The 24,043-nt window shown below is 40.3% G+C and overlaps 1 protein-coding gene across 1 annotated transcript in view; it reads left to right on the forward strand.

The window, feature by feature from the left end:
• The window catches only part of NEB (nebulin), a 202,699-nt gene that overhangs the window by 108,428 nt on the left and 70,228 nt on the right, over positions 1-24,043 (forward strand). Inside the window, exons 78-96 of the mRNA XM_045558869.1 lie at positions 11,377-11,580; positions 11,940-12,044; positions 14,017-14,121; positions 14,223-14,534; positions 15,230-15,334; positions 15,896-15,994; positions 16,173-16,274; positions 16,413-16,520; positions 17,049-17,360; positions 18,715-18,819; positions 18,915-19,019; positions 20,076-20,180; positions 20,970-21,077; positions 21,181-21,294; positions 21,743-21,940; positions 22,337-22,441; positions 23,113-23,217; positions 23,317-23,421; positions 23,729-23,836. Coding sequence (XP_045414825.1) covers positions 11,377-11,580; positions 11,940-12,044; positions 14,017-14,121; positions 14,223-14,534; positions 15,230-15,334; positions 15,896-15,994; positions 16,173-16,274; positions 16,413-16,520; positions 17,049-17,360; positions 18,715-18,819; positions 18,915-19,019; positions 20,076-20,180; positions 20,970-21,077; positions 21,181-21,294; positions 21,743-21,940; positions 22,337-22,441; positions 23,113-23,217; positions 23,317-23,421; positions 23,729-23,836 — 2,610 coding nt within the window. The remainder of the gene's footprint in view (positions 1-11,376; positions 11,581-11,939; positions 12,045-14,016; positions 14,122-14,222; positions 14,535-15,229; positions 15,335-15,895; positions 15,995-16,172; positions 16,275-16,412; positions 16,521-17,048; positions 17,361-18,714; positions 18,820-18,914; positions 19,020-20,075; positions 20,181-20,969; positions 21,078-21,180; positions 21,295-21,742; positions 21,941-22,336; positions 22,442-23,112; positions 23,218-23,316; positions 23,422-23,728; positions 23,837-24,043) is intronic.

The raw sequence follows: 24,043 nt of genomic DNA on the forward strand, positions 1-24,043 counted from the left end.
ATAGAGATGAAGAGCCCCACACTAAGGTCATGTCGTTTATTCCCTGACCTAGATTCCAAACTATTTTCTTCATGTCATTTGTAATGTCTGGCAATGAAAATATATTTCAGACCAATATAAATCATCTGAATATTTTTAAAATAGTTTCCACGATTATGCTAGATCCAGAACACTAAACAGCATGTCCTTGAGTCAGTTATTACAAGATTACAATGGAATGAGATTCAACAAATTTCCCTTTTAAAATTTTTCAATTATATCATTTGTTGAAATATCCATTCATTATATCATGGAATTCAGCATTGTTGCTATTTATTATTATTCATGGCTAGTATAAATAATTATGCTTTTACAAATTACTTCTGTCATCAATATTAAAAACCCTGAATCATGTTAAGATCTCAGGTCTTACTTTTTTGGAAGACCCATCTCCTATGCTTATCATCCCCTCAACCCCGTATATTTTATTTTTCAACTGAGAGGAGGTGTGTCTAACATTTGGAACGACATTTTTGTCTGACATCTTTGTAGAGTGTGTACAAAGCAGACCTGGAGTGGCTGCGTGGCATTGGCTGGATGCCGGAAGGCTCCGTGGAGATGAACAGAGTGAAGGTTGCGCAAGACCTCGTGAATGAAAGACTCTATAGAACGCGACCAGAAGCTTTGCCGTTCACTAGCATTGTTGACACTCCAGAAGTTGTCCTGGCAAAAACCAATTCTCTGCAAATAAGTGAGGTAAGAACTGTCTGACTACCAAGCTTTTTCGTTCTGGCTTCTGTTTTCAGATGATGCCACCCAAACTGAGCCAGTAGACTGTTACTCTTTGACGAATTTTGGTAATAGGAGCAACACTAAGAATCTCTTGAATAGTTTGATGAAGGCATGCACAAAGTAGAACTCTGACAAATGCCAACATGCCTTTCCCCTACCACACACGCACACTTTGAAGCACTACAGTGAAAAATGTCACTCCACGGCAATTCAGGATAAGAAGATAACAAACATTTACTTAATTCCTATTACGTACTAAGACATGTAGCATAATGCTACATAATAAGTAGCATAACATTGTATTAGTCTGTGTTCTCTAGAGAAATAGAGCCAATAGGATGTGTGTATATGTATTTATGTGTATGTATGTAAATAGAGAGAGTGAGAGTAGAGAGAGAAAGTGAGGTTAAGGAGTTGGCTCATGAGACTGTGCAAGCTGGCCAGTCCAAAGTCTGCAGGGTAGGCCAGCAGGCTGCAGACCCATGGAAGAGTTGCGCTTTAAGCCCAAAGACAGTCTGTTGGCAGAATTCCTTCCCGTTCGGGAGGCCTTCGACTGATTGAACAAGGCCCATCCCCATTAAGGAGGGCGATCTGCTTTACTCAAAGTCTACTGATATAAATGTTAATCTCATCTGAAAAATGACCTCATAGAAACATCTGTAATACTGTTTGACCAAACATCTGGGTGCTGTGGCCTAGCCAAGTTGACACATAAAATGAACCATTATAAACATACCTAAAAACATTTTTCCAGATTGAATAGTCATTAAGACTTAATGTTTCAGATATCCATTTTCTATTTCCCTTCTTTCCACAGAAACTGTATCAAGATGCCTGGAATAGGGATAAAGTCAACATCACCATTCCTTCGGACACTCCAGCCATGCTGCAGGCCCAAATCAATGCCATGCAAGTCAGCAATGTAAGAGGCTTAAGTATGGGGCAGTATCTGTCAGCTTGGGGAGGGCGTTATAATGGACAAATTACCTACCTTAGGACATTTGCGGCTTTTGGTGCTAGACATTTTTCTCTTCAGCCACCATTCCTAATGCAACAGGAATGGCAATGCTCCCTTTTAGACATCCACTTGGACACACGGCTGGGTGCCTGGGTTGCAGGTGTTGGCATACCTGAATCCTGCTGGGGTCCTCCTTCACTCTCAGCAGTCTCTGTTGGCTTCTTAGGCCTTCTCATTGATCCAGAACTTTCTTGTTTAACATTTCAAGGCCATAAGAAAGCCAGAAGACAACTTTTAATTATATCCAAACAGCAGTATATCTATGATATCTATGTCACATCCCTTTAGCAGAAACATCTGAAAAGTCAAAGGCCGGAATTAGGAAAGAAATCTTTTCAGATCTTCTCTGGAATGCTGATGAAGGTTTTCTGGCTTCTCCATTGATTTCTTAGTTTCCATATATGGTGTAGTGGGATATTTTCAAATGCATGCCATATAGTAATGAATGTAAATATTCAAACATTAATAGAGTTGGATGTTTAGCTTTAAATTTTTAATCAGAAGTATCCTGTACTCCACAAAGTATATAGTAAACAACCAAAGTAAATAGCCAACAACCAAAAGAACTCAGGAATGAATGCTTTTTTCTTGTTGTCTACATTTCATTATGCCTTATGATTTATATTATGATGACTTTGAATATAATCATTTATTTTTCCATTCTTGTAAACAAACCTGTATTTTCCCTCAATAGAAACTCTACCAGAAAGACTGGAACGAGGCCAAGCAGAAAGGCTATGACATAAGAGCAGATGCCATTGAAATCAAGCAAGCCAAAGCTTCTAGAGACATTGCCAGTGAGGTACGCTTCCTTCTATTTTCTTGTAGTTTTTCTCCACTATAGAACAAATAGACAGACTATTTTTCAAGAATTTTGAATTTTTTAAATCCATGCAAACAATTGCATTTCATCTTGTTCTAAAGGCTTTCTCTATTTAAAAATATTAAAATGGGATGGAAAACATTAATCATAGCATAGGTATGAATGACTTCAATGCTGTTTCTAAGTAGAAGCATAATATCATGAAGAGTCTACATGAAATTCTTGGGAAAAATTCAGGAACCAATACGATGTCATTTTATCCCTCAAATAGTTCTGACATTCTCCATAAATATAAGTCACAGATGGTAGTTTCAGATAAGACTTAAGACTGAAATCACATTTTATATCCAAAATTTTACATTGGAGGCTTATATAGAACACTCTTAGTAACCTCTGAGTTTACTTAACTCTGATTTTAAAACTTACTAACAGTCAAAATAATTATCCTAACAAGCCTACCCCAACCCCAGCTCCAAATCTTTTTTTTTTTTTAATACAACTCCATCTCATGCCTCCAAAAAGCTCCAAATATTTAAGCCACTTTTTTCCCTTTCTCTGGGTCTTCTCTGTTTTTATCTCGTGTATCCACTGTTTCCTCCTTCTTGTTCCTTATTTTTACCATTAATAACCACAGCTGGTCCACAGTATCTGCCTTATTCCCAGTTTTCTCTCTCTCCCTTTTGTCCAAACTTGCCTATGTTGTCCAGACATAGGAAAGAAAAGGAAAGCATCTTACTCTAGTCCCAAGACACTCATCAGATGAAAACTCTTGTCCACAGACTTTTTTGTTGTCATCTTCTGATTCAAGCTAACAAGCTTGCTTTCCATCTCTGAAACATGCATCTTTCTTGTCTGCCTCCAAAACCACATATACAACCTCTCCCATACGTGAGGTACCTCCAGGACTCCTGGGAGAACATTTGACCTAATGCTGCACCTGCCAGGAAAACTTGGTGGTGGCAGTTACCCTCGCTGTGCCCAATTTTCCCCATCTGAAAGATACAATAATAATAGTATCTACCTTGTAAAGAATTGTGAGGATCAAGTCAATTATAATTGCTGCTATTCAGTGATTTTTCACTGAAAAACTCAGTGGTTACATATGGATCAACCTAACACACTGGAAGCACTCACAATAGTGTCTGGCATATAGTGATTGCTCAGTAAATTTGGGCTATTTTTTATTACTCTTTATTACCATACTATTTCCCTCCTGATTCACTCATGTCCTCTATGAAGCTACCTAAAATAGTCCTATCTAATTTCTTTAAAGTGAACTGAAATGTATGACTGCCGATGTTGAGTCAATTTCCATTTAGACAAAGAAAATATTCTGAAATCACTTAAAGAAAAATCCTCTCAATGCATTATTCTCATATGTCCTTTTTAATCTGATTTTTCACAACTTCAGTACAAATACAAAGAAGGTTACCGTAAACAACTGGGCCACCACGTGGGTTTCCGTACCCTACAAGATGACCCCAAGTTGGTATGGTCTATACATGCTGCCAAGATCCAGAGTGACAGGGAATACAAGAAAGCTTATGAGAAGTCTAAAGGAATTTACAACACGCCGTTGGACATGATGTCAATTGTTCAAGCCAAGAAATGCCAGGTCCTGGTTAGCGACGTTGATTATCGCAATTACCTGCACCAGTGGATATGCCTGCCAGATCAGAACGATGTGATCCAGGCCAAGAAAGCCTACGACCTGCAGAGCGATGTGCGTATATTGCCACCAGACTCCGGGGAAATGTGTGTTGGTGTGTTTAATCACAGTGCATTCCCCAGAGATATAATTTAAATGGTAATATTAACAGAACCTAACATATTCTGTACAATTCATGGTAGTAGAGTTTTTCCCAAACATTTTCTATCTTGTAGAGGATTCCTTCTTATAGTAGCAAGACCTTATTTGCCGAGATGAAAATCAGTCTCTTATTTTATGTAAGTAGGTAGAAAATTTCAGTTGCAGCTGAAATTACCATTGCAGGATCAGGTGTCTAAATTTCAGAAATAGATGTAATCATAAGGAAATGTTGGATTTCACATTTACCAGACATGGGAGTGGCAGGGGTGGATATAGATATAGGTTTGTATTTTTTTCTCATCATGCAGATATCTAAGGCTCTTTTCCTCCTAAAATCCTACAGATGTTACTCTCAGTGGTACATATAAATGGTGGACTTCAAGGCATGAGTGTAGAAACTCAGCGTAGTATAAAAACAAAATTATGTGCCATTGTTGTCTGTCATTCCACCAAGTGCCACTTGTGAGCCTTGTTCCAATTCCTGCAGGATGCTGTGAATTTCTGCCGGAGATGAGTGCCAGAGACATAACACCCAAGTATTAGCATTTAATGTTGGTCCTTGAGTGTCATGACTTTGGCCCCCACTGATTTAAATAGAGACGGTGTGTGCTTGCAAGCATTCTGCTCTTGGTAACTAATTTGACTCGTCTGCCCTTGTGTTCCTCTGCTTCATGTACAGAACCTGTACAAAGCAGACCTGGAATGGATGAAGGGTATCGGATGGTTGCCAGAGGGTTCTGTGGAAGTGATGAGAGTGAAGAATGCCCAGAATCTCTTGAATGAGAGGTTGTATCGGACAAGGCCAGAGGCTCTCAAATACACCAGCATTGTGGACACTCCAGAAGTAATCCAGGCAAAGATCAACGCTGTCCAGATCAGTGAGGTAAGCTGGGTTGTTTGTCAGATAAATTGAAGAAATCTGAATACTTCTAACTGTGAACTTTCAACTGCTGGTGTCAGCATTACAATGTTGAACACACATGTACCCAGATAGATCTTCATATAGTTAATCAATTAGCAGTCTCTATATTTTATTTGGTTTGATAAGTCTTTGGTCACACATGGTAGGCACCTTCGTGTTCTACAAACCCTGATACACACTGTGATCACATTTTGAAATCTGGCTTGTAATACAGGCCCATCGCTGAATACTATAATCACAAAATTGCCACCTTTTTGTCATCATTCAATCATGAAATAGGTTGAGAAGTCTAGGGACAACCCCAATATTGGACATTATGACAGTTATTTGAGCCAAGAAAATCAGGTTCTGATCAGCAGTGGGGATTTATCACAGTTATCTGCAATGTGGACTAACTTGTCAGATAATTAGATGCAAATAAATGGAAAAGAATAATTTCACTGCCATATTTCTGACTCATTTAAAATGCATATTGTATCACACATGAATGTGTTGTTGTTGAAATCACTATTGGCACCTTTTAAATAAAAATGCAAATAAAGGCAAAATATGATCTCTACACTTTTATCAGAGAATACCCAAAGAGAATTTTTTGTTTTACTTTACTTATTTATTTTACTCATAATTTTATTTGCTTTAATTTACTATAAAATTTACTTATGATTTTATTCATTATAAATGTATTCAAGTGTACTTTATGACTTCATAATTTTGCTTACGTGGTTATTGATTTATTTACGAATCAACCACCCCATCGTTTTTCATTTTTACCAGCCATTGTATCGGGATGCCTGGGAGAGAGAGAAGGCAAATGTGAGCATCCCAGCTGACACACCACTGATGCTGCAGTCCAAGATCAACGCCATACAGATCAGCAATGTGAGACACTACACGTTCATTGGTTTGTCAAAGTGCTCTCTGCCTAACCAGCCCTCTTACTGATACGTTCCAAAGAGAGTTTGGCAAAAGGCATTTTCTTACCATTCCTTTTATTTCTAGTCTTTAAGCTAATGATAAGTAGCTGTGTGGGTCTGTGTGTGTGTTTATAATACAGAGTTGTGTGTCTCTATCTTTGTTGGAAGGAAAATGCAATGATTTCTCCAAAAACATGACCTAAAATTTACAGATACATATATAAATAATATTTATGTCTCCTTTTCAGTGGGCTAGCATTGCTTTTTCCTATGAGAAGCCAAACAATACATATTTTCTCCTGATTTTTACATGATTTACTTTCTCCTAAATGTCCAGAGAGCTTTACTAAATGTCATTAAAAATCTCCTGGAACTCAAGTTCATTATGAAATCAGTTTATTTTATAAATCTTAAGGAGAGACTAATGTTAGTATAACTGCTAATATCTATTTTTGAACACATCAGTAGTGCTAAGCAGCTCCCTCTTCAGAATGACCGTGGCATTGCACTCTCCACTTGCAGAAACACTACCAGCAAGCTTGGGAAGACGTCAAGATGACCGGTTATGACCTGCGAGCAGATGCCATTGGGATCCAGCATGCCAAAGCTTCCAGGGACATTGCCAGTGACGTAAGAGCTCCTCCTTGCCCAGCCTTCACAAACACTAACTAGTAGACACACAGGGAGGATAACTTAATTCTCCAGGAATTATATTTAAATGGAATGCAGGTCATTGTTATTGGCATGTTTTAAAATCCTAAGGTCAAGTATAACTCTTACAACAATTTGAGGATCCTCTGGCATCTGTACTTGGTTCTGTAATTCTTATATTCAAGCACAGATTTTTAATTACTTTTCAATATCTCCCCAACATCAGTTAATTTATGAGCATTTATAGAAGGCTAATTCTTTGAGTACAAAGAATTCTGTTGTGACTCAAAGTGTGACATGCATATTACTGGTGGGTCCTGTGATAATTTTATGCAGTACATGGACAAGTATTTTTAAAATAGTTATATGGTTGTCTAAATGTGTGCTAGAAAAACATTTCTCCATTTAGATAGGGTTGTGCATTTTTAAATAAAATTTTAAAATAAGTTTACAAGTTAAAAATAAATTTATTTAAACAAAGAATTAATTTGATTTAAAGTAATATAAAATACAGGTGGTACTTGTTTGTAGCAAAACATCTGAAGGTGGCAAATGATAACTGAAGTTCAGGAAACATGGGACAAGGTTATATGGGGAGATAATTCAGAAGTACAGTTCTTGCCTCAGAGGGGCTCACACTATTTTCGTGCACATAGACACAGAAGACAACCCAATATAGCAAACCTTATAGTATGAATTTAAAGAAAAACAGTATCCCCACAAAAGGTAATCTAGGGGAGATGGAATTATTTTGAGTAGGCTCTCTGGAAAAAGTCAGTTTGCAAAGACTAATCTTTTTTCTGTGCACATCTGCCAGTATCTGTACAAAACTACTTATGAGAAACAGAAAGGCCATTACATTGGATGTCGCACCGCCAAGGAAGACCCTAAACTGGTTTGGGCTGCAAATGTGTTGAAGATGCAGAATGACAGGCTGTACAAAAAGACCTACAATGATAACAAGGCCAAGATCACCATCCCAGTGGACATGGTGTCCATCAACGCTGCCAAAGAAGGCCAGGCCATCGCAAGCAATGTGGACTATCGCCAGTACCTGCACCAGTGGTCTTGCTTCCCAGACCAGAATGATATAATCCAAGCCCGGAAAGCCTATGACCTGCAGAGCAACGTAAGTGTGTCCCCCAGGAAGCAAGCCTTCCATAGTTTTTCCTGATGACGCCTTCCAATGCTCTGGGAAACACAACTCCCCCTACATAGGCACTTCACTTTTAGTATTTTATCGAATTTATTAATTGCTTACCTTACTACCAGGTTTATTCAGAAGGTTTTCATTTTCATTAGTAAAGATGCTATCAGAACTTTGTGTAGATTTGTTAATATGTGCAGTGTTTGTAGTTTCTTAAACATAGGAATGCCATGGTCCTTCAACTATGTATTAAAGTAGGACAGCACTATCTTCCTTAAAATTAATTTCAAGCCCAGCACAGTGATGCATGCCTATAGTCCCAGCTCCTCAGGGGATGAAGGCAGGAAGATCACTAGAGCCTAGGAATTTGAGGCTGCGTGAGCTATAATCACACCACTGCACTCCAGCCTGGGTGACAGAGCAAGACCCTGTCTCAGTTAAAAAAGAAACCAATTTCAAGAGTTAAGAGCATGCTATAAACCAACAGTCCCTAACGTTTTTGGCACCAGGGACCAGTTTCATGAAAGATAATTTTCTATGGACTGGGGGCGGGGGAGGATGTGTGTGTGGGGGGTGGTTTCAAGATGATTCAAGCACATTACATTTTTGTGCACTTTATTTCTATTATTACATCATAATACATAATGAAATATACAACTCACCATAATGCAGAATCTAATGCCGCTGCTGATCTGACAGGAGGCGGAGCTCAGGCGGTGATGCGAGCAATGGGGAGCAGCTGTAAATACAGATGAAGCTTCATTAGCTCGCCACCTGCAGCCCGCCTCCTGCCGTGTGGCCCAGTTCCTGATAGGCCACGGCCCGGTACTGGTCCACGGCCCATGGGCTGGGGACTGTAGCTCTAAACCACGTTTCCTTTAACTTGGTGTTCTTCACTATCTGGTGTCTCATTAATTTACCTAGGGCAGTTTTAGATTTACTCACATTTTCTGCCCAATCAATATTTTAGACATGATAGATTCCATAAGGTTATTTATTTCTTGTAGAGAATGGATAACTTTTTAAAATTATGTGAACTTGCTTCCCTTAAGCTTCAAGAGATGTTTCCTTATAATGAATGAGTTCGTACAGGAGAGAATGCTCATCACTTGAAATGAATTGCCAAATGGTAGATACGAGACAGTTCCCAGGGAAATATAGTCTCTTCATCAATCTGAACCACATTAGTGCACAGAGATGTGCATATAAATCAAGTTCTTAAAGAATGAGGAAGGGAAACTTCAGAATCTGTAGGTAATTTTTATTGAGAATCCCTTCTTTTGAATATTGAGTAGCCATTGTACTTTAAACGTTAAAACATAAAATGTCATTCTTCATTAAGGTAGAGATTTCCCAACATTTTTCACTCCTCTTACTACACTTTCAGTCTGATATTTGTATCCTATTAACTAGCTATTAAAATACCATTTTTCTGAGCAACAGAATGGCTTTTTATGAAAGGAATAACTGGTTATATTATTCAGGGTTCCCCAGAGAAACAGAGCCAATAGAATATATGCATAGATATAAACATAGACTTATGAGAGGAGATTTATTAGGGGAATTGACTTATGTAATTATGGAAGCTGAGAAGTCCCATGTTAATCTGTCTGCAAGCTGGGGACCCAGAGCCCGTAGTGTGGCTCAGTCCAAGTCCCAAGACCTGAGAACCAGGGGGACAATGGTGTAATTCTCAGTCCAAGGCTGAAGACCTGAGAACCTGGTATAAGTCCCAGAAGGCCAATTTCTTCCAGAAACACCCTCACAGACATACTACAGAAAGAATGATTAACCAGCTATCTGGTTAGCCCTGTCAAGTTGGCACTTAAAATTAACCATCACAAGCCAGGTGCAGTGGTGCACACCTGTTGTCCCAGCTACTCAAGAGGCTGACATGGGAAGATCACTTGAGTCCAGAAGTTCAAGTCCAGCCTGGACAACATAGCAAGACCCCATTTCTAAATATTAAAAATAAAAAATTAAATTAAATTAACCAGCACACTGGTGTTTAAGATAGAGCAATTTCATCTGGTTCTCCACTTATTTATATTTGGAGAAGCAGGTTTAGATAACTAAGAACATGCAAATCCTGATTTAAAGAGAGGTACTATCTTAGAACACTCAATTGAGACCAAAATTGTGGAACTAGTGATTGGATTCTTAATCATACTTTAAAAATACTTATGAAACACACCATGTGCCAGGCATTGTGCTAAGCACTAATGATGCAATGGTGAATAAAGAAGAAGAAAAACAAGACATAGCTCCTGATTTTAGGTAGTTCACATTGATAAGAAAGAAATAGATGTTAATTAAAGACTATCATTAAAAAACGAGACGGCTGAGAAAGAGTGATCTGTGTTGCTATGAAGAGAGGTTGGTAAAGCTCCTTTGAGAAAGTGCTGGTTTGTCGGGGTGTGAAGGGAGAGTGGGAGTTGGCTCCACAAGGGGGACACGGAGGATTCCTGCCGGAAGACAACGTGTGCAAAGGGGGTGGGTGCAAACCCCAAACCAAAAGAGATTTGCATCTTTACCCTCAGACAAATGGAAAGCCATAGGATGGGGGTATGTTGTGACATCAGATTTGAATTAGGAATTTTGAAAAGATCATTCTGGCTACTGTGTAGAGAACTTACTGGAGAGCCCATTATTGTTCCTTTAAAATCCACATTGGCTAGTATGGTGGCTGCCTAAATATTATTCAAAAATTAGGCCAGGCTTGGCAGCTCATGCCTATAATCCCAGCACTTTGGGAGGCAAAGCAGGAGGATAACTTGAGCCCAGGAGTTCGAGACCAGCCTGGGCAATATAGTGAGACCCCATCCCTACAAAAAATTTAAAAATTAGCTGGGCATGGTGGCACATGCCTGTAGTTCCAGCTACTCAGGAGACTGAGGCAGGAGGATCACTTGAGCCCAGGATTGGAGGCTGCAGTGAGCTATGATCATGCCACTACACACTAGCCTGGGTGACAGAGACTCTGTCTCTAAAAAAAATAAAAATAAAAATCTTCCATGCATAACCCCAAATGGAGAGCTGCTTCTGCATCATCCTTCCTTTTAGAGTGGACTTCGGCACCCCAACTCAGACCCCCTGCTGCAGGAAACAAAGCAAGACAACATACTGTTGTGTGTATGCGGAATTATGTTTGTCAGGCCAGTGCTTGGTTTTAATTACTGTTTGTGGAAGATAAAATATAACATAAAAACTTCCTTATTTTATCCTCCCCCCCCCACACACACATACACACACACACACAAAAAAAAAAAACACCAAGAAAAACCAATTCCTGCTGCTATTTAACTTTGTTTTCTTTGCAGGCCATCTACAAGGCTGACTTGGAGTGGTTGCGTGGCATCGGCTGGATGCCTGAAGGCTCTCCCGAAGTACTGAGAGTCAAAAATGCCCAGCATATCCTAAGTGACAATGTCTATCGGACACCTGTGGTGAATCTCAAGTACTCAAGCATTGTTGACACACCTGAAGTGGTCCTTGCTAAATCAAATGCTGAAAATATTAGTATTGTAAGTCAGTTTTTTTCTATTGAAATTGAATTAGTCCTATAAATAGAAGATAATTATCTTGGTGATCTATTTCTAGGATAAAAACAATTTGATAATAACAAAATTTTTGTTAAGTTATGTTGATAGCATTGTTTTGGTTATGCTTATTAATTTTAAACAAAAACACAACGTATTGATAAATGGTATTAATACAGATTTCATATCAAATTTGAGTAACTTGCATGACAAGATTCCAGAAATCTTTGCCCTAATATGAAAAGATTTTAGATCAGATCCAAAAGAAAAGTTTAAATTTTGCACTGAAACTAGCAAAAGTACAAATTGCAAAGTAATTTTGTTTCTATTGTTTCTTTCCGTAGCCAAAGTACAGAGAAGTTTGGGACAAGGATAAAACTTCAGTGCACATAATGCCAGATACTCCAGAAATTAATCTTGCTAGAGCAAACGCTCTCAATGTGAGCAATGTAAGTACCACAACAGACTCCCTTTTGTTTGGAAAGTTACCCATTGGTGCTGTAACGTGACCGTGGAACTCTTCCCAGCCAAGGGAGAGAAGACCCCTTGCCATCTGCCCTTGACAGAAGCGAGGAAAGGAGATCCTTGGCTGAGTCACTGGGCAAGGCCAGTTACTGTGGAGCCAATGTCAACATGACAGACTCTCCCCCTTTGTCCTTTTTGAATAAGGACAAAAGAAGATAAAAAAGTAATGAAGAGGTACACAAACAAGAAAGAAGAATTAATGACAGATTCATATAAACTCGAAAGAATTATGAGAACTCTTTGCAAAAATATGTGAATTAATTTTAAAACCTGAATCAATGGGGGATTTTCTAGAATATTGCAAATTACCAAAATTGACCCCATAAAAAAAATAGAAAACAGCTAGAAATAACTAGCTATTTTAGCTAGACTAATTAACAGCTAGAAATTAAGAGGGTCATTAAACACGTTCCTTCCTCGTTGCAAATGCCAGGGTCCCCCAGTGGTTTCACGGGAGAATAGTTTCAAAACTTGAAGAAATAAAAAATTACCATGGAGCCTAATAAAAGAAGGAAAATCATCACAATTACCCAAACTTGTCAAAGATAGTTTCACAAATTAAAAGCTGTAGACCAATAATAATGGGGAAAATCTGAAATAAAATATTAAGAAATCAAATTCAGCAGTACGTTCAAATGATTTGATACAAAAAATTGGGGTTCATGCAGGAGTGCCAAGAGGGGTCTATATTCATAAACCTAATAATGTAATATGACAAAAGAGAGAAGCAGTGCACTCATTTTATTAAATTGTAAAGGCATCTGACAAAATCCAATACCCATTCTTATTTTTAAAAAATAAAATCTTAGTGAAAAAAGAACACGAGTATTTTCTTGACATGACTAAAAAATAAATTTCAAATCAAAGGCCAACTCAGTAAGTAAGCTTCTTTTTCAAGTCAGGGAGATTAAAACAAGAACACCCACTAGCACCATCATCAGTTAACACTTGCTGGAAGTACTTGGTTATGTGAGTAAGCTTCTCATCGATGCAAATGTAATTGCATAAGAGTAAGAATAAGAAATAAATGTTGGAAAGAAAGAGGCAAAGTTATCATTATTTGCAGAAGAAATTATTTTAAGCCTGGAAAATGCAAGAGAATCAACTAAACGAATCTATTAGGGAATACAAAAGAATTCAGTTTTGTGGCTGGCTACACAATTAAGAAAGATACCACCTTCCTGGATCACAGAGATTCTTGCATGTAGAATAAGTGTGACCTTAGAAGAAGGATACTACCTGAGTGCAATTCACCAAGGTTTGGAACTTTGCATCCTTTCAGAATAATAAATCTTTGTGAGAGAAGGAGCCTTCCAAGCAAAGATTCCCCCATATGCCAAACTTCATAAATTCTACTGTAATGAGCCACTTGGGGACTAATTTTTTCCAAAGTTTGGGAAGAAAATGTAGTTTTAGGGCACTGATATATTTTTTATTTCATACCAGAATCAATACCATGATGCAGTGCATTCTTGTTGTGGCTGAATCAAGAGGCAATCAGTTCTTCACTGCAGCATAGATTCCTCTTCCAATTCAATCCATAGGTATCTGTGGCAGGAAAATTCTGAAAAGTCTCATATACTCTCTTTTGCATGATAAATTTCTTAGCTGAAAATACTAGAACCCCACCATGGATATCATGATATGAGCAAGACTAGTATTCAAAACTATGCTAAAAGGAAAGTTATCAACGTTAGATACTTATATATTAATGAGAATGGCACCATTTCATGTTCCAGGACAATGGTGCATAGAATGATTCTCACCCATTCTCTTTAACCGCTCTCAAGTCCTGGGGCTTCAAAACTCTACCCCTATGATATTAATTCTACTTGCGCCCTTGGAACTGTTGGTAGATTTGAATCTGGAATGATACCTTATTTTTCTCCTTTTCAGAAAATTTACCGTGAGGGTTGGGAGGACGTGAAGGCGAACTGTGATGTCCGCCTGGACGCCATCCCCATCCAGGCTGCCAAGGCCTCCAGGGAGATTGCCAGTGACGTGAGTGGCCCTTTCTCAACTTCTCAGTGTTTTTCAGCAAATGCCCAAGGTACACATAGAGGACATGCTGTGACCCATCTGCTTTGTGTTTCCATCCCCAGTATAAATACAAGCTTGACCACGAGAAGCAGAAGGGACACTACGTGGGCACCCGCACAGCCAGGGATGACAACAAGATCCGGTGGGCCCTCATAGCTGGCAAGATCCAGAATGAACGGGAGTACCGGCTGCAGTGGGCCAAATGGAAGTCCAAGATCCAGAGCCCTGCGGACATGCTTTCCATCGTGCATTCGAAATCAAGCCAGGGTCTGGTCAGCAACGTCGATTACCGCAATTACCTGCACGAATGGACGTGCATGCCCGACCAGAACGATGTGATTCAGGCCAAGAAAGCCTACGATCTGCAGAGTGATGTGAGTGGGCTGCCTTTTAGGATGAGCGCTTCTCCCCTTTCGCCATGAACCCCAGAAAGTTCACGGCATTAAACCCTGTATCAGCATTTCACATCTCTATTCAGCCAAGAATTTGATATTAGTTAGATTATAATATGGCATCAAAATCACCAAAGCCAGGAAGGATAGACGGTAGTGTGTATACAGGTCTTAATTGTATCTGGTTAAAGAAAACTATTGTGAAAATATTATTTCTATAGAATTTAGATAGCAATACAGGCTTATCTCAAGTAAAATACTGGCAGCCCATGGACAGGATGCAGGCACGGACATGCTTGTTCAATTGACACGGTGTTTAGAAATTTTGAATTAAGTCACCAAGATTTTTAAATAAGGGGATTTTGGTGCACAAATCCAGGATTTCCCATTTCTCTTGAAAATTCAGAGGTTGCAGCTCTGGACGTGCATTACCCCTTGGCAGGGATAACCAGGAACTGAGCTGAGGCTAACCCCCTTTAAACAGAAAACACATCCTCCAGTTTGTCACTCTACCTGGCCTCCTAATTAATTTTCTTAAGTTACCTGTCTGGCTGCTTGAGTATGTCACGCTTGGTTTATATAGCGTTTAAATTGTCTTTCTTCATCAGCCCAGTGGATCGGCTAAATAGGACCAGGTGACGCAGGTCGCTGAATTCATTCTGGGCTTGTTTTCACAGGCTGTTTACAAAGCCGACTTGGAATGGCTACGTGGAATCGGGTGGATGCCAAATGATTCCGTTTCTGTCAATCACGCCAAACACGCTGCGGATATCTTCAGCGAGGTATTCCAAGATTTTACCCTGCCATTCAGTACATGTCCCAACAGTCTGAACAAAACTACAGGAGCCAAAATGCAGTCATCCCATGTCAGCAATTTTAGCCTGCTATAAAAACCACACATATATTTTTCTACAATAATCCTATACTGTCCCTATTACATTATGGGGCCACATCTATAATATATTAATAATATCCAGCACACTCATTGATGCTTGAAATTGTTTAATTAGAAAAATCCTTTGGTCTGTAATAGCAATACACTTGGGAGAAGTTTGTCCAGTTGGAAAAATGTATTGCTTATATCATGTTACACATAATGTAGTGTTTAATGATACATTACATAACCTTGGGAGCTAAGCAAACTTGCTACTTTAAAATCTGAAGAAGAAGCCAACGCATTTGTTTAAAAAATAAAATGTGAAAAAGAAAGCCAAGTTACCAAGAAGATGCCATTCAAATCTGGGCATTCTGTGCTTCCAATAGAGAAGGTCTTCAGTGTATCTTTTTCAGCTCGCACTCGACCAGGAATAGCACCTATCTAAAAGATGTTTTCTTTCCCATAGAAAAAATATCGCACAAAAATAGAAACTCTCAACTTTACACCTGTGGATGACAGAGTTGATTATGTGACAGCAAAACAAAGTGGTGAGATCCTCAATGATGTAAGTATATGGCTGTTTTAATTGCACGATTATGAAGATGTTGTTTCCAAAGCTTTTCTAGCATGCATCACTGTTGTAGATATAGATTTAATCATTGAAATTATTGCTGTTAGCCATTGCTTGGACAACATGATGTTTTCTTAACATCAAGTAACTGGCCCTCTTGCCTCTCGTTTAGATTAAATACCGGAAAAACTGGAATGACACCAAATCCAATTACACCCTCACAGAAACCCCCCAGCTGCACGCTGCCCAGGAGGCTGCCCGGATCCTGGACCAGGTATTGGTTTTACCTGGATGCGTGGTACTTTGTGTGGGCATGGAGAACCTTAATAGAACTGTCGGAGATTTATGCACACGACTTATCCCTTCCTTCTGACTCCTCGTTTTAACCCTGTGTTGTGGCTCTGTCTTCTAGTACCTCTACAAGGAAGGCTGGGAGAAACAGAAAGCCACAGGCTACATTTTGCCTCCAGATGCTGTGCCATTTGTTCATGCCCATCACTCCAGTGATGTTCAGAGTGAGGTAATTGATGCTGATATGAGTGTACTTCGCGAAAGCAAGGCTTGCCCATTAGGGATTCCAGTTATGCCTAAGGCAGAGACAGCACCTTAAGGGTGTTCCTTTTGAGCTTGGCAGACCTGGCTGGGCTTGGGATGGCTGGAGTACTTGCTTCCCTTTTGGTCCTTCTCCCATGGGCTTTGGGCTTGCTTATTCCTCTTTGTCTATATTTTTCCCCTTTTGGCTTCTTTAAAAGCCATCGTTTGAGTTCTTTACTGTTTCTGATATTCTCTGCCCTCCCTAAAATCGAGGCCTTTGAATAAAAATATTGCCAGAATTAGAAAACAAGCATACGGGGCTTTTTATTTCTATTTTTAAATGGCATTTCTTCTTATTTATATCAAGGCTTTTTGTTATTTATTCTTGGTGGAAGGGGTGTCCAACAAAAAGCTGGGAGGCTGAATTTGCTGGTATTCCCTAACAGGTGCTCATACCCCCTTTGCCTTGTGTGCTTGTTAAAGCTGACAAGATCTATGCTCTTCCTCCCACCAGCTGAAATACAAAGCTGAACATGTAAAGCAGAAAGGTCACTATGTTGGCGTCCCGACAATGAGAGACGATCCTAAACTGGTTTGGTTTGAGCATGCAGGCCAGATTCAGAACGACAGGCTGTACAAAGAGGACTATCACAAAACAAAGGCCAAAATCAACATACCTGGTGATATGGTGTCAGTCGTGGCTGCCAAGCAGGGGCAGAGCCTTGTCAGTGATATCGATTACCGTAATTACCTGCACCAATGGATGTGCCACCCTGACCAAAATGATGTTATTCAAGCAAGAAAGGCCTATGACCTACAGAGCGATGTAAGTGATTTTTGTTTCTTCATTATCTAGAAGTGTATGGTACACTCTGAGAATGATAAACAGCATTTCAAATCCACCAGGCTTGGAAACGTAGAGCCATACATATTTAGTTGGTTCCCAGAAGGGAACTGAGGCTGAATATGAAGTAGAAAAAGATCAGGAGCAGTGATAGATTGACAGGTTTGCCTACTGACTACATTTCTGCATAACTTTCAAAGTTGATTTAAAAAAAAAACCTGCTTTTTTTTTTACCATTTCTGCCATTAGTAACTCCTCACTCACATGCACATAGAAAATTATCATCTGATTTAAAATAATAATTGGCTTGGGTGGGAATTGAGATTGTATTGAGGTTTTGACATTATCAGATGACAGCATAGTTAAGGACCTAGGAATATCCTATTCTGCTTTGCCAAGTATCTCATTCCTCAAGGCATTTATGAAGGAATTGTTTGCAATGAATAAAAGCAAAAGAGAAATAAAGTATTGATTAAGCTGTGTGAGGGCCCAGTACCCCTCATGCAGAGGTTTGGTAAAGGTACAATAAAGAATATGACATAGGCCATCTCCCATGGAAGCCTGAATCAAGATCTCTCTCTACCTGTCACCAGCCATCTGTAGGTGCAGAACAGAAACATGATGCATCAACTTAGTTGCTCAGGTGCACAGAAGAGCTAATCGTACCTGGATCTCTTCATCATTACAAAAAAAGAAACAGTCAAAGACTACCTGCGGCATAGATGTTGATTTTGAACATCCTGCCTCTCTGGTTGCTGCAGCAGAATGATTGTTGCGGAACTTTAATCAGATTAGCAACTCCTCTTCATTTGGTGTGGGATAGACTGGGGGCTAGGCTGCTGGAGCCAGGCAGGGGAAGGACAAAAGACAGCCTTGGTTGGGCAGGAGGAAACACTATCTCCTTTCCAATACATGAGTCTTTACTTGAGTAATTTCCTTCATTTGGTCTAAATGCCCCACATACTTCTGCATAACGTCCATCTAAAAGTACAACCTCTTTGGTAAACCTTTTCTTATGGCCACAGCGGAAAGTAACGGCCCGTCCCCGGGTGGTCCTGCTCTCACAGCACTTAACCATTTTCCATTTGTAAATGACTCTTCTCCACTCCTGCGTCTCTCTGCATACTTACCCCTCAAAGCACTGAGTGGAGTGCCTCATGCACAGTAACAGGCTTAAGAAATATTGTTCAGGGAAAGTCATGATTAAATGAATGAGACAACAGCCACTAGAGAGAAATCCTTAAAAAGCTTCTGAAAAAATTGTTTGTAATCTGCAGTCTGTAAGCCTGTGTGTGAGTCATTTGTACCTCTGTCATATCGCTTTTCCTGCTCTCAGAACATCTACAAAGCTGACCTGGAGTGGCTGCGAGGCATTGGCTGGATGCCCCTGGATTCTGTGGACCACGTGAGGGTTACTAAGAACCAGGAGATGGTGAATCAGGTACACAAAGACTGTTCTCCCCCCAACCTAATGCCTGCCCTCCTTACCTGCCATGTGGGGGTAGACCTGGCTTAATCATCTCTATGTCTTTGCAGATAAAATACAAGAAAAATGCTCTTGAAAACTACCCTAACTTTACAAGTGTGGTGGATCCTCCAGAGATTGTTTTGGCCAAGATCAACTCTGTCAATCAAAGTGATGTAAGTTTGCTCTGTGTATGCTGAAGTACATAGTCAGGGGAGTTAGTCCTCTATCATTGAATGGATTAATTTAACGCTAGATAATCATTTGTAAGAAATTGGGAGGTGGTAAATTATAAGATAATCTTTGGGAGGGATGTTTTAAAAGTCACTCATAAGTTGGTGGGACTGCAAACTAGTACAACCTGTATGGAAAACAGTATGGAGATTTCTCAAAGAGCTACCATTCGATCCAGCAATCCCACTACTGGGTATCTACCCAAAGGAAAAGAAATCATTTTATCAAAGAGATACCTGCACATGAATGTTTATGACAGCACAATTCACAATCGCAAAGACATGGAATCAACCTAAGTGCCCATCAATTCATGAGTGGATAGAGAAAATGTGGTATATATATATACACACACACACACACACACACACACACACATATATATATATATATACGCACATACACACACACACACACACACACACCATGGAGAACTATTCAGCCATAAATGGAATGAAATAGTGTAACTTTAGCAACTTGGATGGAACTGGAGTCTACTATCCTAAGTGAAGTATCTCAGGAATGGAAAAACAAACACCACACACTCATAAGTAGGAGCTAAATGATGGGTACACACAGGCACAAAAAGACCTAAAGGCCATGGAAACTAAGAAGGGGAGAGAGTGAGAGGGGGGTGAGAGATAAACATTTGCTTATGGGGTACAAAGAACACTGTCCTGGTGGTAGGTACACTGAAAGCCCTGACTTCAGCAGGATACAGTGTATCCATGTAACAAAGACATTTGTACCCACTTAATATTTTGAAATAAAAAAAATAAAAAACAAAGGTCACTAGTAGGTGGTATACTCTACCAACTTCTAGATATCTAATTCTTGTCCAAGTTGTTCTATTATATTAACTAAAATGGACTGAAATTCAACCAGCTAATTAGTTTTAATCTCTAAATGTAGATCAATTATTATGTTGCTAGGTAGATCCTATAAGAATTTAAATATACATTTACAGTAATAAAAGCTTTTGTTTTGCTTTCTTTCCTTAGGTGAAATATAAAGAAACGTTTAATAAAGCCAAGGGCAAGTATACGTTTTCTCCAGACACACCGCATATCTCCCACTCCAAAGACATGGGAAAACTCTACAGTACGGTGAGTTCTCTTTGTGTAATAATACCTTAGTTCCTCATTTAAAGCTCTTGTCAGTATTTATATTTTTGGCTGATTTTAGGAACAGCTGAGCTTATAAGGCGACCTGTTATTGTCATCGCATTTAGTCTCGTTTATTAGAAACAGCATGTTATTCCAGGCAAACAGCATTTATTCAGCTGGTATTTTTTGAGCCCCTGTGATGTGCCTGGCACTGTAGAAGGCACTGAAGGGCTCAAGCTCAATGAGACAAGTGAGAGGAGCAGACACATAAGTAAATAGATAGACAATTACATGTAACAAGTGGTGGAAGGGCTCCGGGTGCTCACGTCTTAAGCAACCACTAACAGAGAAAAGGGAGGAAAGGCTGGTCCTTCTTTAGCAACCAGGTGTGAGCATCTCCAGCCCACAAGTGAGGGACTTGCCCTTCAGATCTTAATTCAGCTAATTTAAAGGAACATGACGGGGGAGAGGGGTGTGCGCACATGCGCTCACTTGCACACCCAGTGAGAAGCAATCTTTGGCAATTCTCTCCCACTGTGCAAATTTTTGTCACTTTTACTAGAACTATAAATATAGTCAACTGTGTTGTAAAATGTCTAGAGTCTGCAGTTTTAATTTGCAATAAACTAAATGACTGCGCTGTTCTAGGTAGATACACTAACAGCTCTAAATAAAGATTTAAGCCTTGCCTTGCACATACTTGTTTTACCTTAATTTTACCAGTTGTTTTACTGGTATCTGGAAGAAGCTGAATGCAAACTTTTGTTGACACGTATTTCTTTCTTCCAGATACTGTATAAGGGGGCATGGGAGGGAACCAAGGCCTACGGCTACACCCTGGATGAGCGCTACATTCCCATTGTCGGAGCCAAGCACGCCGATCTGGTGAACAGCGAGGTCAGTACCACCTTCTCCTTTCCTGCGTTTGGGAGTCTTTACTGGGGAGCAAGGGGCTGGTTAGAAAACTCCAGTGATTCTCAATGTTGAACCCACTTCACAGCTTAAATACAAAGAGACATATGTGAAGCAGAGAGGTCACTACCTGGCTGGAAAAGTCATCAGTGAGTTCCCTGGTGTGGTTCACTGTTTGGATTTCCAAAAGATGAGGAGCGCGGTAAGCAGATGTTCACTTTAACACGGGGTGTGCACGCCGTAAGTGTGCTGTTGGGTCTGCCTGTTTATAACTCACCCTTTGGTTCAAGACCAGCTGGGGGATGGAGTAGTGCGGAGTCATTCCTGGCAGCTTTCCCCACCCTCGCCAGTTAGCCTGTGGACCCGAGGGCTGTGTGCTTCCTCCCGCCCCTGCCCTCCCCACCAGCAAACACACAGTGGGGGCTCCGTGCTGGGAAAAGGGGAAAGCAACCAGGGCACTGTTTGCCCTGTGTTATAAAAGGACAGGGAATTTACAAAGAAGAAGAGTATATTAAAGCATCCATTTTTTTTAACCTTAGTCTAGAGGTACGGATCTCTTATTAGAAATAAGGCTCTAAAAGAGATTGAGCGGAATAATTTACATTTTAATGCCTTTCTTGCTTTTGTCTTTAAAAAATATTATTCTCTAGTTGAACTACAGAAGAGATTATGAGGACACCAAAGCAAATGTTCACATCCCCAATGATATGATGAACCACGTGTTGGCTAAAAAGTGCCAGTATATCCTCAGTGACCTGGAGTATCGCCACTACTTTCACCAGTGGACATCTCTTCCGGAAGAACCCAACGTTATACGCGTCCGGCATGCCCAGGAGATCTTAAGTGATGTATGATGTTCTTTCTGCAGCTTGACTTAGCCACAGGCTTCAGCTGGTCCTGCCTTCCCCTCCCCCTCCACACTCCAGTGGTCCCTGTATTCATAAACCCTGGTGCTTTTCAATGCAAAGTGGCACGAGTGACCACTTTTTGGTGTAAGAATCTCCTCTGAGCCATAGAACACATATGTTAACCATTTCATCTGTTTAACACTAGACTAAAACTTAGGTATTGCTCTCCTCCTCAGCTTCTTTAGGCCAGAGAACCAAAGACCCTCCAGCTGGTGAGAGGCCCATCCCATGTCCTCTAAGCACTAAGCACAGACAAGGGCTCATAGGAAATTATCAAAATGCTCAATTGTAAGTTCAGAATACCTGTCACCTTTCATCATTCTTTCTTTCTTGCAGAATGTGTATAAAGATGACTTGAATTGGTTGAAAGGCATTGGTTGCTATGTCTGGGATACACCCCAGATCCTCCATGCCAAGAAATCATACGACCTCCAGAGTCAGGTGAGCCACCTTGCAGGAAGGACGGGGTCTCTGTGGGTCAGGGGAATCCATGGCAGTGTCAGGGGGCTGATGGCCAGGCTGTAACCGTGTATGATCTAACAGAACAGAGCCCCCTCCCCTTCCTGTCACACCACCCCTAGTGGCCTGCTCTGGTGCTAACCTTGTCAGCGTGAGTCTCCCCTGTGATTTAGGGCAGTGCACCTTTATAACAGAAAGTTATCTGGGAGGTGTTTCCTGGTGACCCACTCTCAAGCATCTGCACCTTAGTTATCAGGTTAACTTGCAAAGAGTAAGATGCAAAACCATCCTTTGACCACAGGTTGATAAGTTTTAAAGGGAAAAAATAAATATCTGAAACATTTCCCTGCACATGGTTCAGCTCTCACAGAGCAGGTCTAACGGGAGGTTGAAACTGAGGGGCTGCTGGCAGGGGTAGAATACAAGCACGGAAAAGGCAACACAAGGACTATCAAGACCCCATCCATCAAGAGAAACCTCATTCTGGGAGCCATCCAAATTCTGCAGGACTGTAGAATGATATTATTCTGTTTATTAGGATTAAAGCAGAAACCCAGAAAGAAATAAAGGCACATCTAAGTTGGCACAAGCAGCTAATGCTGATGACAGACCTGTAGTTTACCATTTTCAGTGACTCTTTTTTTCTTTTGTAGCTACAATACACAGCAGCAGGTAAAGAAAATCTACAAAACTACAATCTGGTCACAGATACGCCAGTTTACGTGACTGCTCTTCAAAGTGGCATTAATGCCAGTGAGGTGTGTCATCTTGTACTTCCCTTCCAGGGACAAGCCATTTCTTGTCTTTATGTATTTTCAAGCAGCAGAAGGGAATGACCCATTCTTTTTTGTCTGTAGGTGAAATATAAAGAAAATTATCATCAGATCAAGGACAAATGTACAACAGTTCTGGAAACAGTGGATTATGACAGAATCAGGAATCTGAAGAATCTTTATAGCAGTGTGAGTTGAGTTTTTGTCCTCTTTTATGTGAGCCACCTTGTTCCCCTTCCAGGACAATAAGACAATAAATGGGATAGTCTCCTTGTCCCCAACGATTTTTCCAGTTTTATTTCTTAGACTTTCAGATTCACACTTTATCTCGTAAAAATCAGTGTGTATACAAATAAAAAAGCCCCAAATTGAAGAGAAACTTTGGGGGTTGGTGGGGAATGTGTGAGAAAGACAGAAACAGAGGGAAAACCTGCTACTTGGATGCTAACTACAATGCATTTTCCCATATTCACAAGAAGGTTTTTCACCCCTGCAGAACCTGTACAAGGAGGCCTGGGATAGAGTCAAAGCCACCAGCTACATCCTGCCTTCCAGCACCATGTCCCTGACACATGCCAAGAACCAGAAACATATGGCCAGCCGTGTAAGTCAAGCACAAACACGACAGCCTTCGCACCTCCTCTGCCTCCCCCACTCTCAGCTCTAAGGACTGTGCAGGTCGAGTCGTGTGTTGCCCAGAAGCACCCCCAGGTCTCCCACGGGCACATCCAGCAAATAATTCCAGACGTGCAGCCACCACGGAGTCTGTGCGCTCATTGCCTCCTTTCAAGTCCAGAGTTTTTCACGAGAA

This window comes from Lemur catta, chromosome 8, assembly GCF_020740605.2.
Source record: "Lemur catta isolate mLemCat1 chromosome 8, mLemCat1.pri, whole genome shotgun sequence".
Classification (NCBI taxonomy): domain Eukaryota; kingdom Metazoa; phylum Chordata; class Mammalia; order Primates; family Lemuridae; genus Lemur; species Lemur catta.